General features: G+C 55.9%; 2 protein-coding genes across 2 annotated transcripts in view; one reads left to right on the top strand and one right to left on the bottom strand.

Moving 5' to 3' along the window:
- Positions 1-4081: 4081 nt before the first annotated feature.
- Positions 4082-10940, bottom strand: LOC104408976 (parathyroid hormone/parathyroid hormone-related peptide receptor-like). Its single transcript, XM_010018730.1, has 13 exons — positions 10830-10940; positions 8842-8947; positions 8062-8172; positions 7821-7945; positions 7565-7659; positions 7058-7244; positions 6521-6674; positions 6303-6363; positions 5715-5781; positions 5339-5433; positions 4904-5045; positions 4770-4811; positions 4082-4444 (listed from the first exon to the last, which is right to left on the bottom strand). The coding sequence occupies exons 1-13, from the start codon at positions 10938-10940 to the stop codon at positions 4082-4084; spliced, it is 1659 nt and encodes a 552-aa protein (XP_010017032.1).
- A 2495-nt stretch (positions 10941-13435) lies between these two features.
- Positions 13436-13727, top strand: part of MYL4 (myosin, light chain 4, alkali; atrial, embryonic) — a 4948-nt gene continuing 4656 nt past the window's right edge. The window contains exon 1 of the mRNA XM_010018729.1: positions 13436-13577. Within this exon, the coding sequence (XP_010017031.1) occupies positions 13479-13577 (99 nt within the window). The 5' untranslated portion in view covers positions 13436-13478. The remainder of the gene's footprint in view (positions 13578-13727) is intronic.

The following is a 13727-nucleotide window of genomic DNA, read 5'->3' as shown; positions in this document are numbered from 1 at the left end:
ACGGCGACAACCATCGCCATGGGGAGAGCCGGCACTTCACTGAGCTGGGCGGCGGGAACCGCAATAACGGTGACAGCAGGAACAGCAACGAAGGGAGGAACAACGAGAACAGGAATGGGGACAACAGGAAGGAGGCCAACAATCGAGACAACAAAACAGATGGGTTTGCTGTCCCAGAGCCCCCAAAGCGTAAGAAGAGCCGGTGGGACAGTTAAAAGCTGGTGTTGCCCAGCCTGGGGTCTCTGCAGGTGGTGTTGCCTTTTGCCAGAGGTGGGGGGTTGTGTTTGGTAACTGCTTGTTGAGCTGCTGGGGAAGGAGAAGGAGACAGTACAAACTACACTCCCTGTGCAAGCCTGGGCCGGTACATCTGCGGACAGCTTCACTCTAATGATGTGTACACACAATGCTTTAGTCAAAGAGAAATCATTTTGATAAAGCTCCCTGGGTTCTGCTTTTACATTCACTTAAACATTCACTGCTAAAGTGACTCTGCTGGATTTAAACGGACTTTCTTGACAAGAAAGAAGCTGTTTCGCATCCTTGGAACATTAAGAAACTGTTGTCCATAGAAGTATAAAGTAGTCTTTTCTTAACCAGCATTCACACTTAAAAAGTAACAGGTAGAGATGCTCAGGACCCACCTGGTAAACAGTGCTCTCAGCAGTGTCTTCAGTATGGTGAGTTCTTCCCCAGTCTCTTGTTTTCACATCTTATCCCCATATAATTTGGCATCCAGGTTGCCCCTTACATCACATCACCTAAGGATCCATCAATTTGCGTTGCTGAAGGTGGGATGAAGCAAGTGGATTTTTCTTTCCTTGTTTTATTATTTTCTAAGACGCTGATCAAAGGCTCCTTCTCCAGCCCAGCAAACCCCAAATTCACCTCTAGTGCAGGCTGGACTCCCTGGCTTGGCTGTGGTCAGTACATCAATCCCAATCTCATTGCCCTCTTCTCTCCTGCTAACCTTCACTTTGATGGAAGCCTGCATAGCGACCTTGCCTCTCTGCTGTGCCTATGCACCCTCTGTTATGAGAGGGTTGAATGCTTTCTTCAAATTAAAGGCAAAAAAGGGAATAAACTACAGCCAAACCACTCAGAGGCTGGTGCCCCCCGTGCAGTGTAACTAAATGAAGAGGCTTCCCTCCGTAATTCAGGGACCTGCTGCTCAGAAGCCTTTAGGGAGACCCTGAGAAGCGATTGATGAAGTGGAACAGCTCAGCTCTCGCCCCGTATTGGACACATGTAGTTAAAACTGTAAAATCTTGCTTGACAGTTTTTAACTCCTTGTGTGTATCATCCCTTTTTTTAACTCTTTGTTGGCACCATAAAGGAAAGGCAGAAGTCTTTTGTTGAAACACGGCAGCCCCCACCGCTGTCTTGTTTCTCCTGAAAGAAGTATCAGAAACTGTCAAGTTTTGGTGACATTGTGATGTTTTCTTTATCAGCTGTGCATTTACTTTCTGCTTGCTCTAGTAAATGTTTTATTACTGGTTCAAAACTATTGAGCATGTGCTTTTTATTCTCCTCTGGCTGGTCTGGTGTTTGGGTGGTGTCTGGTGTTTGCATCTCCATCCACCCTGTCCTTTTCTTTCACCAGCAATGATGGACTGTGGTTGATAGAAGAATTCCTGTGGGTTTTTGCAGTATCTTTGACCCCAAACTGTTTTGCCAACCCTATTTTAGCTTCAAAGCCTCCTGGGGAAGAGATTTTTTCCCTCCATTTTACAAGTGGGAAGGGCATGTTCCTCATCCCAGCCTTTCTTGGGGTTGTTAGAGAACGTGGCAGCAGTTCTGTGAGGTGACCTGCCTGTGCACTGCTCCATTTGGGCCCCCTCACGAACTAGCTCTAATCTGTCAGGGTTTTTGAAACTGCTTCCACTTGAATTCTCTCATTATGGTGCAGGCAGAAACCTCATTGCAGCCGTTTGAGCTCTGCATATTTAGTATTAAGACAAGTATGTTACAGGGCAGATGGGGCAGGGGTTTAGGTGTTGCATTCGTACAATCAGAGTGGTTTGGGTTGAAGGGACCTTAAAGCTCCTCCAGCTCCAACCCCTGCCACAGGCAGGGACACCTTCCACTAGAGCAGGTTGGCTCCAAGCCCCTGTGTCCAGCGTGGCCTTGACCACTGCCAGGGATGGGGCAGCCACAGCTCCTCTGGGCACCCTGTGCCAGCACCTCAGCACCCTCCTAGGGAAGAGCTTCTGCCCAAGAGCTCATTTCAGTCTCCCTTCTGGCAGGTTAAAGCCATTCCCCTTGGCCTGTCCCTCCATCCCTTGTCCAAAGCCCCTCTCCAGGTTCCTAAGCCATTCCCCTTTCTTTATCACACTTCAGGTTTATCACGCTGCACAATTAAAGTTTTGAGTTTCAAAAAAACCAGAACTAGCTCCCCAGTTTAAAGCTTCCATCTGCTCCTGCCTTCCTGGATGGCTGCCCCTGGGGGCTCGCCCTGGACATGCCATATCCTTGGGTTTCTCCCTTTCTTTCTGACACATCCCTCTGCTGTTCAATAGGATTATTGAAATTCCTCACCCCTCTCTCAGCTACCTGAGGCCTCTTCAGACTTGGGTGAGTAAATATGGATCACTGCCCAAGAGCTATAAATGTCAGTTCACAGGTCCCTGTTAGATACATCAGGGGGTTGATTCTGTCTCCACGGAACAAGGCAGCAGTGTGAGCAGCATGCCTGGGAGGAGAAGCTTTCCCTGCAGTGGCAGCCTGTGCTGCCTGCTTCTAAAGAGGCAAGAGCTGAGCAGATGATTATGGGAAGCTGGGGTTGGGTTGAGAAGTGCAGCCCTGGGACTCTGCTCCCGTGGCTGTGCATCAGTCACCCCCTCTTGTCCCCCAGAGCCGGGCAAACGCGCCAGCCCCCCTGCCTCTGCCACATCTGCTTGGGTGGGAGGTGGTGTGGATGCGCCTGACCCTGCAGCCCTTCCCTTCCTGGCTGCGTGTCCCTCTGGGGCTCTCTAATCCTTGTGACTCCCTTTGCCTCGTAGCTTTCCACTGGAAGATGTGGGAATGCACTGAATGATTCACATGTTCACTGTCTTCATCGTGAAATTGCTGCCTTGAGGGACTGTCTCTCTTTAGAGCAGGTAGGAAAAGAAACTCCCCGCGCTTCCACCAACACAGTTTAATGGTAACAGGTATACACACGCCCTCTCCCAGCAATGGGGAAATCCTCCCCTCCCCTGTGTCTGGTGGAGTTACCTGGGCTGGGCAGTGCAAGCTGCACTGGAATGTCTTTTCCCACCAGGTGAAGAGCTGTTCCAGCCGCACAGTGCAGCAGAGAGGGCAGGAGGACCTGGGGCAGCGAGTCCGGCTGCTGCCACCGCGGATGTGCTTCCAGCCCCCGGCACCCTCTGCTGCCCTCCAGGAACCACTGAGTCCCAGGTGGAGTTCAGGAATGGGAACAAGCTGCACAGACTGTGTCTTCATTCACTTTCAAGGTTGGGGGCTGAGCCTCTCACATGCAGTAGCCCGTGTGTTCATGGATGATGGTGCTGGAAAGCCAGGGGGGGCCCAGCACTGCACCGTGCCCAACCCAGCTTGGCCTGGTGCCTGAGCCCATTGATCCCAGCGGATGCTGGGATCCACTGCAGCATCCTCGTGCTCCCTGTTCCTGCTTTACCATGGCTGTGAGCTGCACAAGGGTGCAGGTAGGGGCAGGATGAGCCACAGAACAGCTCTGCGGGCGCTACACAGCACCAGCCCCAGGGCTGTACAATGCAGGTGCTACAGTGGGGAGTCAGACTATGGCCTCGTTGAATCAGCTTTATACATGCTGGAGCTGAAGTCACCTTCCAGACTGTCGAGGTGTTTCCTGGTGATGAGTCAAGGCTTTGCATGCTCAGACATCACGTACATCAGTCACTGGCGCGCGGAAGGAAATGAGGTTTTGAGCTGGCTGCTCACTCATAGGCCAGGTAGGTAGAAAGAGCACATGGTCCCTTTGCACGCTGGGTGTGAGGGAGCTGGGGTGTTCCTTATCTTGGTTCTCCAGGCAAACATAAAGGTGTGAGGATCAGCATCTTTCCAGGCACAGCTGGATGTCCAGGTGGGAAACACCCCATTCGCTTCACAGCATCGTCTCCAGCTCTTTGTTGAGGTTGGGGTGACACCGACCCAGGTCTGTTGAGTCCCTCGTGGTTTCCCCACAAGGTTTCTGGCTCATCTCCTGGGTCATACAGGGCACAAAGTTATCCGAGGCAAAGGAGCTGGGGATATAGCCCGGGAGGCTGGCACGGGCCGGCAGCAGCAGCCCCCGCTGCTGGGTGCTCCCTGCTCCTCGCCCCACCAGGCTGGTGCTAAAGCTGGTGGTGGGGTGGGAGGTCAGCCCCCCATAGCAGTAGCTCCCCACTGCACTGGTGGCACGTGCCTTCTGCTTGAAGTCCAGTGCCAGGCTCCTCCGAAAATGGGCTTTCTTGATCTCTGCCTGCACCTGAGGGAGACATCAGAGGTGGCTGCTGGTGCCAGGGACACCAAAACAGCATCCCCCCCCTTCCCCAGGGCTTTCCTCCCTTCCAAATCCCAGACTGGTTTGGGTTGAAGGGACCTTAAAGCTCCCCCAGTTCCAACCCCTGCCACGGGCAGGGACACCTTCCACTAGAGCAGGTTGCTCCATTAGTGAGCCTAAATCTAATCCTCCTGAAAAGAGTTGATCCAAGTCTTTTCTCTACTTATCCCAGCCTGGGGGTTGCGGGTTGACTTCCCCAACCCCAAAGAGGCTGCAACAGGGAGCTCAGCTCCTCATGCTTCTAACTTACCTCCCCATTGCAAAAGCAGTAGATAAAAGCCACAAAGAAACCCTGCCAAAAGAGACAGAGGTGGAGTTTGAGCTGGGGCACTGCCCATGTGCCTCCCCGCTCCTGGGGTGAGCACTGCTCACTGTTTGGAGTACCTGAGAGGAGTTAAAGAGCATCTCATAATGCATCTGGATCTGCCACAGGAGCCCGGAGACTTCGGTGTAGGGCATGGCCATGAACACCACGTAATGGACTCCGAAAAGTGGCATCAGCACCAGCGTGGACTTCAGCAGCTTCCTGAGAGGGGAAATGCTCCGGGCCATCAGCCGGGACGTGCCAGCCCAGCCTGCAGCCCCTGGTGAGTGTCCCAGCGAAGCTGCCCCTGCAGCAGGGAGCAGGCAGGGCTTGAGCTCCTGAGCCTGCTGTTCCAATCACACCAAGCTGCCAGAAGCTCATTGCCCTGCAACCTCCCTCCTCCCGCAGCCCTTCCTGCACCTCTGCTCTTGGTTTACAACCCTCTGTGGAGCCAGCTCCGCTGACCAAATGAGCCACGCCAGGGCTGGGGCAGGGTCTGGTGTCCCAGCACTTGCCTGTACTGCTGCCGGGGGTCCAGCTTCCCCGTGTGCGTCTCCCAGAGCTTGGAGGCCAGAACCCGGACGATGTTGAGGAAGAGGAAGAAGTTCACCTGCCAACAACCGCCCAACAACCACCCGCTGCACTTCTGTTGCCCGCAGTGACCTTGGGTCTGCCCAGGCAGCCCCTCGGGATGAGGACACTTGTGGGTGAGCTGCAGGCAGGGACATGGGGGTGATGCTGTGGTCAGGGTGGGGAGGGACCAGTGTGGCTGGGACCTGGGAGCCAGAGGGACTGCAGACACAGCCTCGGGGACCACAAGTGAACAGCTCTGGGTCTCTATCCACCCCCTTTCCCAAAAGAGATTGGGAGATTCAGCCATGGGATTCTTACCACGATGGCAGCCAAGATGGGGACCTGATAAATCCACTTCATATTCCCTGCGCTGAGATCCCAGCACCTGGAGAGACCCATAAAGAAACACCCTGGAGGAACCTGAAATCACTGGTGAGGAACATTGCCAGCTGATGGCACAACCAACATCCCCGCCCTCCCTTCACTCCCTTTGTGGAGCCTGTGTAAGTCTTGACCCAAGAGCAGCCACGCTACAAACATTTATAACCACTGTGGGGCTGCAAATCAGTTTTAGACCAGCATTAATGTTCCAAAGGTCTCCTTGGCCACCTCCTGCTGTACACGTGGTGGCCTTTCTCCTTTTAAAATGCTTCTCTTCAGAACATGCCCATTAGCGTCCATGTTTGTGCTGATTATTGACCAACTTATGGTGTAAACCTGCTCCCAGCTTCCTCCCAAATGTAGAACAAACCCACTGTCACACTCTGGGTCACTGTCAGTTTCATGAACAAGCCCCATAGTGTGTTCACTCCTCTTGCTCTTCACGTTCAGTTCCGATATTCTGCTGGCATTTGCAACCAGCCCTTCCCTCCCCAAAGGACTCTTGGGGAAGATGGACCCACGTACTGTGTATCAGCCAGGGAGGCCCTGACGCTGGCCCAGATGGACACGAACACAGCAGGGAGACCTGGAGGGGCAGAAACCATGGTGAGGAGCAGGGATGAAGCATCTCGTTTGCAGACCAGAGCAGGTCTGGTCTGCATCCCACTGCCCTGACTTAGGCGCTCTGCGCCACTCTGATGCCACGGCTCCCAGCTGGTCTCAGCACTGGGGTCCATGCTTACCCCAGCCAATGATGATGAGAACCCACAGGTAGCTCTTGTTGGAGAGGAAGGCCATGAAGATGAGGCTATGCAGGTAGAGCCCTTCCACCAGGATCCAGTAGTGGTTGGTGGCCAGAAAATAGAGGAAGAGAGTCACCACCAGCTTGCAGCCCACCTGTGGACATGTAGTCAGAGAAGTGTCCGTATCAGGCTGTGCCCTGAAGGCAAAACCTGGTGGCTTTTGCTCTCTGGCCAGCAAACCCCAGGCTGTGCCCCATGTGTGGCTCCTGCAGGGAGCTACGTCTCCTCTGGGATATTCCAGCACCAGACATAGCACAGTTGCTCTGGGTCTCCCACAGGAGAGGTGCTTCCCACACCAGGCCACACTGATGTCCTCTGCTTGCTGTGGCACCAGGGTGGGGAGAAGCCGGGCAGAGCTGCAGGTGACCCTCCACCCATCCCCTGAGCAGCAGAGCCCCGAGTCGGGAGCATCCGACCACATCCCCTTGCACCAGGGCTCTTCCATCCCCTTTGCCCTGATCCTGCCTCCACACTTGCCAAGTGGCTCCGATGTCCTGGCGAAGGACCCATCTCTGCCCTGAAGTCCTCCTCCCGCATCTTCTCCGTCTCGGTGGCCAGCGTGCCCGAGTAGAGCACCATGTCCTTCACGAAGATGCTCACCGCCCGGCAGATGAAGGAGGTGAAGAGGTGGACGTGGATGTAGTTGCGTGTGCAGTGCAGGCGCCTATGGAGAAGGGATGTGGCACGAGCCCAGCCCCAGCTGCCCAACAAGCTCATTGCACATGGGCTCAGGCCGTGGGCTCCTGGAGAAGGTGAGCTCCAAGGTGTCGGCCGTCCCGTGGGCACAGAAGTCAGACCTGCAGGCAAGTGGGGCATCCACACCCTCGATAGCGGGTGGAGCTGGTCATACTGAGGGTGTTCTGGGCTTGTGCTGGGGTTTGGGGCTGGTTCCTGTTCCCCTGGGGGCTGCTCACTCGTGTGTGCAGGTGATGGGGAGAGGAGGGTTCTCCCCCACATGGGGATGGGGCTTTGGCTTCTCCTTACTTGAAGTACGAGAGGATGCAGACAGCAACGATGAGGGAGGCCAGGGAGATGGAGTAGCCGATGGTGTACATCAGGTGCAGGCGGTCAAACACCTCCTGGAACCACAGAACCATAGAATGGTTTGGGTTGGAAGGGACTTTAAAGCTCCTCCCGCTCCAACCCCTGCCCTGGGCAGGGACACCTTCCACGCCTGTGTCCAACCTGGCCTTGAACACTCCCAAGCCCTTTTCCCAGCCCCTCTCACAAGTGAGGTCACCTTCTCGCGGCTCCGGCTCTCGGAGGAAAAGAGCAGAGCGCACTCGGTGTAGTTGGCCCAGGTCTTGTTGATGCTGAGAGCCACGGCCCAGGTCCCAGAGGAGCTGCAATACCTGTAGGCACGACCTGGGAACGGCGATGGGCGCTGTGGCAGCGGAAGGACCCAAGGAAAGCGCAGACACATCCCTGCTGGTGGAGGATCACCAAGGGATGGTCTCTCCTGCTCAGGTCCAAGCTCTTACCTTGATGGTTGAAGTCATAGATGTAGTCGGGGCAGGGCACTGACACCTCCTGGCTGGGGGAGCCCTTTGGCCAGCAGATAATCCCATCCCACTCTGGAAGGCAGCTGGTGTCTGGCCAAAGAGCAAAGAGACATCTCTCATCCCCAAAGCGGGACACAGCATTCCTCCAGCTTCCCCGGGGACCAGGGCAGGGAAAACGCGCCGCCAGCATCACCCCTGGCCTGCAGAGCAGCGAGGGGCAGAGAGGGGGACATGTCCCATCACATCCCACCTCTTCCCTCCACTGCTTCCGTTTGTGGTGTGCATGGTGCAGCCAGTGCTGGCTCATCAGGGTCATGGTCTGACTTTGGACAAGGGGTGTAGGGACAGGACAAGGGGAATGGCTTGAACCTGCCCGAGAGGAGACTGAGATGAGCTCTGAGGCAGAAGCTCTTCCCTGTGAGGGTGCTGAGGCGCTGGCACAGGGTGCCCAGAGGAGCTGTGGCTGCCCCATCCCTGGCAGTGTTCAAGGGCAGGTTGGACACAGGGGCTTGGATCAACCTGCTCTAGTGGAAGGTGTCCCTGCCCGTGGCAGGGGTTGGAACTGGAGGAGCTTTGAGGTCCCTTCAACCCAAACCAGGCTGGGATTCTGTGATTAGCACCTAATTGCACCCAGGGTGCCAGGATCTCCACAAACCCACATGTCCCTGGCCCCATCCCTCTCCCATCAGAAGGAACAGCATTTCCCACAGTGCAGCCAGCTCTGCCGGGCTGACCCATGTGCAGGGGGGACGACACTACCTTTGATCTTCTCCAGTTGGGCTTTTATGTCTCTCTGACATCTCTCCTTAGCTTCCACCAGCAGATAGATCTGCTCTTCTTTTGTGAGAACATCATCGGGGTCCACCTGCAGAGACAAACCCGGTGTGATGACACCTCTGCAAGCCTCACAGGGGCTCCGGGGGTGTTACAGGAACTGCAGCTCCTGACATGGGAGCGACGCTCTGCTGCTCTTTGCTGCTCTCACCCACAGACTCACAGCATCGAGCAGGACCGTCCTTGGGGTAAGAAATGAGGCAAAGCTGGTGCAATGGACAGGCAGGAAAGACACGGAAAGACATGGACAATGAAGGTGCTGGAAGGCAAGGCTGATGGAGCGGCCACGGTGTGGTCATGCTCTCCCAGCCCTCCCACGTCTGTGTGGCTTTAAGTAGACTCAAACACTATGATGGGGAAGGGAAAAGCCTCCTGCTCTTGTTCTTCCCTCTTGCAAGGCTGAGGCTGATCATGAGCCCCCTCCCACCCTGTCCATGGTCCACTGGGAAACACACGGACATGGGTGGTGTGCTGGGCTTCTGCCCCAGCTCCCTCTCCCCCGTCCCACCAGTGGGGCTGGATGCCCCCGTTGCCCACACGGAGCCCTTCAGAGCCAGGGCTGCCAGCTTTGGAAGTGAAGAGGAGTTGGGACGCAGGGGGTTCACACTGGTTTCTGGGCTGTCCATGGCCAAATCCTGCCCTAGAGAGGAGACCCTGAGCTCCCATCCATGCTCTTCCCAAAGGCAGCATCAGGGTGGGTAGAATGGGGAGGATGCTGGGGGGCACAGAGCAGGTTTGGTGGTCGTTGGTGTCCATCAGCAGGAGCTGACTATAAATCACCTGCTCCTTCTGTTCCCCCAGTGCCTCAGAGGCAGCGAACCCAGCCCTGAACACATCCAAGCAGTGGGAAAACCATCACGTTGTGGGGTCTCCATGGGTGCAGGAAGCTTTTAGCAGGAGCACAGATGCTCCCAGCTCCTCCCCAGCAGCTCTGTGGAGCGGGACGTGCAGCCAGGATGGGATGCACAGTTCGTGAGGCTTAAAGCCAGGAGAGGAGCAGAGGAGCCCACAGGACCATGCAGACTTACCAGAGCCCACACAGAGCTGAGGAGACAGCAGCAGAGAACTGCTGTGATGCCTCCCTTGGCGATGGGTGTCTCCATGGTCCCCCCGTGTCACTCGGATGGACCTCAGGGATGCCAGGCTGGAGAAGCACTGCCAGCCCCAGGCTGCAGGTGATGGAGGGGGCTGGCGTGGTCAGCAGGACAGAGCATCTTCTGGGGCCACCTTCCCTGCTGCTGTCCCTGCCGAGGTGTAGGTCCCAGCAGTGCTATAGGGATCTATCTGCTCACAGGCTCACAAGGTGAAGGGGTTTCTCCTCTCATCATGCTTCCTCCTATTCACTCTCCATGTCTCGCCTGCTTTAAGCAGCTCCCGGAGTGTGTGCAAACAATTCCCACTCGGATGGGGATGGCAGAGGTTTATTGGCTCAGCCCTAGGTGCTAAAATCCTCTTCATTCAAGGCAGATGCCTCTTCTCCTTTCCAAAACTCCTCTCGCTGCCTGGTGGCTCATTCCTCAGCTGTCACAGCATCCCCTCGCTGCCCCTGTGCTGCTCAGTCCCCTCCAGCCCCAGACTGGTCCCAAGGAGCTGGAGGACAGTGGGGAAAGCCCCAGTGATGTGGCTGGAGGCAGGGGGGCAGTGGGTGCAAGCACGTGAGCATCACCTCGGCACTGCTGCTCCTGAGGTGGGAAGTCTTTCAGGCTTAACCCTTTTCCTTCTCTAGGGGCTGGGATGTGCTCTGGGGATCAGCCCCGCTCCACACTGGGACAAACACCCTCCTGCCTTCGTGTGTTTGCTTTGCAGAAGGATCTCACTGCACAACTCCTTTAACCTCCATGGATGGGGCTAAATGGGCGCTGCAGGCGGGAGGATGGTCCTGACAGCAGTTCCCACCCTGATGGGTGTCTCACACAGCCCATGAATGAGACGAGCTGAACCAGCAGGTCCTTGGGCACCAGGTCGGAGCTGGTCTCGCTGCAGCTGACAACATCCCCATCAGAGCAGTCCCTCGTCACCTGCATCCCCTCGGGAAGGCCCCAGCGCTGTCTCCTGCCTTTCGGGGTCATGCTGATGCCACCCTTCTGGATGGCTTTGGGGATCATTTGGGGCCACGAGGGTGATCAGGGTCCGGAGCACCTCCCATATGGAGACAGGTTGAGAACACTGGGGCTGTTCAGCCTGGAGAAGAGCAGCTGCTGGAGACCTCAGAGCAGCTTCCAATATGGAACTTGATGAGCTTTAAGGTCCTTTCCAACCCAACCATTCTATGATTCTATGATCATGTTCCCACCACCCTGTCAGCTCAATCACCCTGTGTCCCCCCCCAGCCTGAGCATCCCTGGGGGAGATGTGGGCACAAGGCAGGTCCTTGTTCCCCGAGCAGGCCAGCGTTAGTGGGATGAGGCTGAAACTCAAAAGCCCAGTGCCAAACCCTGCAAGCAGCAGGCTCCCAGCCCAGGGTAATCCATGGCCAGGGATTAGGGGCATCTTCAGCAGCTGCCCATCTCCCTGTCCCAGGTCAGCCACCACCCTGGACCACTGGTGACTGCTGACACCAGCCCTGCATCACTCTGCTCATCGGGATGCTGCACAGGCACAAAGGGCAAGAGACAGGAGAAGCATCTAAACTGCAGGATCAGTGTGTTCGGAAGGCTCTTCTGAGTACTGATTCCTGACCCAGGAGCTGCCAGGAGTGGGGCTGAGGGTAAGGTGAGATTGTTCTGACCTCGGGTGGATGTGGGATGGCTGGATGCTGGCTGAGGGGGAGGCAGCAACGCTCAGAGGCAATTTGATTCCCACTGCTGGCAAAACCTGACCCCGGATCCGAGTTTGCTGTGAGCAAAACACGTTGGGTTTTCTCTTGTGAAATGACTTGCAACATTATAGAGAGCTCTGGAAAGCAATCACTGCAAACGACTCCCACCCAGCCCCATCAGCCAGCCCTGAACCCACCTTAACAACCCTCGGATGATGGCAGACAACAGTCTGCTGCTGCTCCCTCCTCCTGAAAGACCCCCATGACCTGGCTGGCAGCGGCTCGAGCAGTTCCCTTCACTCCCAGCCCTGCAGCAGTTCCAAAAGAGCAGGATTAGACCCAGACGGTCGTACCAAGCCTGAGCCACTACAATCCAACGTGACCTGAACCAGCCTGACCCAACCACCCGAAAATACACATCTAAATGCATTTTTCTGCATCTATCTGTAAACTACACTTAAATACATACATATAGAAAGTGTGTGTGTGTTTATATATATGTATATGTACAAACATAATGGCTCAGACTCCAGCCAGCACCAAGACCCGCAGCTCTCACACCAAGACCAGCAGCATCTCGAAGGATCCTATTCCACCCAGCGGCTTGTGACTGTCCCTGCAGCCCAATTTAAGCCAACACTGGCTGGAGCAATGAGGCTGCAGGTTTAGGTGTCTCGGTGTAACCCTCAAGCCCCATTTTCTGGGATGCTGAACCTCAATGACCTCTTCTGCAGGTCTCCAAGCAGCTGGGAGAGGAGGGTGAGAGCAGGAGCATCTCCCACTGGAGCCTGCCCAATGCCTGGAGAGGAGCTGAAAGGAGATGCTACAGCCCCTGCAGGTTTTTGGGGGCATGGGACAATGCAGCTACAGGTTGGGCAAAGAAGAGATCCAGAGCAGCCTAAGGAGAAGAACTCAGGGTGTTGGTTGATGAGAAACTGAATGTGAGCTGTCAGTGTGTGCTTGAGCCCAGAAACCACCCATGTGCTGGGCTGCATCAAAAGGAGCATGACCAGCAGGTAGGAACTAGATGATCTTAAGGTCCTTTCCAACCCAAACCATTCCATGATTCTATGGCTCTATGATGAGCAGCATAGTGCTGAGAAAGGTCCTGAGCTGATGAATTAAATGCCTGGCTTTACCCTCCCTTTGTATTACCCTCCTTAGCTATCCCATGGAGGTGAGTACAGCTTCTCACCCGCAGCATGTCCCGTTCCAGAGCACAAGCTCAGCCCTGGGGAGCGATGGGGGTAAAGCAGCCCCTGAGCATGAGGCATGGGGATCGTGCAGAAAGGACTGAGCTCCTTTGAAGCAGCACTTCATAAACCCAGGTCTCACAAAGGGCTCTGCAGCGCTTGCCCTTGAGGCCTGCCTAAAACCAGACACACTTTTCCCATGGGGATCATGGCAGGTCCATCAGCCCCGTGTTGCTGTTTCCCTGCCAGGCACCCGGGGCGGCTCGAGTTTAGGTTTCCAGTGCTCATTTAGCAAGCAGCCCCCGTGCAGCCCACCCAGTGCAGGTGCTGGAGGGGGACATGTCCCCCCTTTTGTGGCTGGGGGGGTGGCTGGTGGCTTGGCCATGCCGGGAGCTGATGACAATGGGCAATTGTCAAGTTGGGGCCCCTCTCGTTTGAGTTTTCTTCCTTTTATAGTAAGTAGCAGTTGCTCCAGCAGCTGCCCTGCCCCTCCGGGGTGAGCACAGGGCTCGTATATAAGGGAAGGAGCAGCCTTTGCCTTTCATCCCTCCGTTCAGCGGCTTCACTGGGCAGCAGGACCCATCCCTGCACCTTTGCAGAGACCCAGCACGATGCCGATCAAGAAACCCGACCCGAAGAAGGAAGCAGCCAAAGCAGCTCCAGCCCCGGAGCCCCACCGGGAACCTGCCTTTGATCCCAAGAGCGTGAAGGTGAGTGAGGGATGGAGACGTCGCCATCCCCCTTCGTGCCCGTCATCTGCCAGGCACGGGCACTGTGATGCGCCAGGCTGAGAGCCAGGGCTGGGAGGGGAGAATGAGCACATTGCATTGGTGCAGCGGGCTGGGAGGGATGTGGTGGGG

The sequence above is a fragment of the Nestor notabilis genome, unplaced genomic scaffold (assembly GCF_000696875.1).
Source record: "Nestor notabilis isolate BGI_N333 unplaced genomic scaffold, ASM69687v1 scaffold20067, whole genome shotgun sequence".
In the NCBI taxonomy this organism is placed as follows: Eukaryota; Metazoa; Chordata; class Aves; order Psittaciformes; family Psittacidae; genus Nestor; species Nestor notabilis.
This window is presented reverse-complemented; position numbering and strand designations above follow the sequence as displayed.

Excerpts from the sequence above, each read along its gene's own strand:
- LOC104408976 (XM_010018730.1), bottom strand. The coding sequence starts at position 10,940 with ATGCAGGTGACGAGGGACTGCTCTGATGGGGATGTTGTCAGCTGCAGC. Across the intron at positions 8,948-10,829 it reads TCGTCTCATTCATGGGCTGT|GTGGACCCCGATGATGTTCT; the intron begins GTGAGACACCCA and ends TTGTCTCTGCAG. Across the intron at positions 5,046-5,338 it reads GACCCCCGGCAGCAGTACAG|GAAGCTGCTGAAGTCCACGC; the intron begins GCAAGTGCTGGG and ends TTCCCCTCTCAG.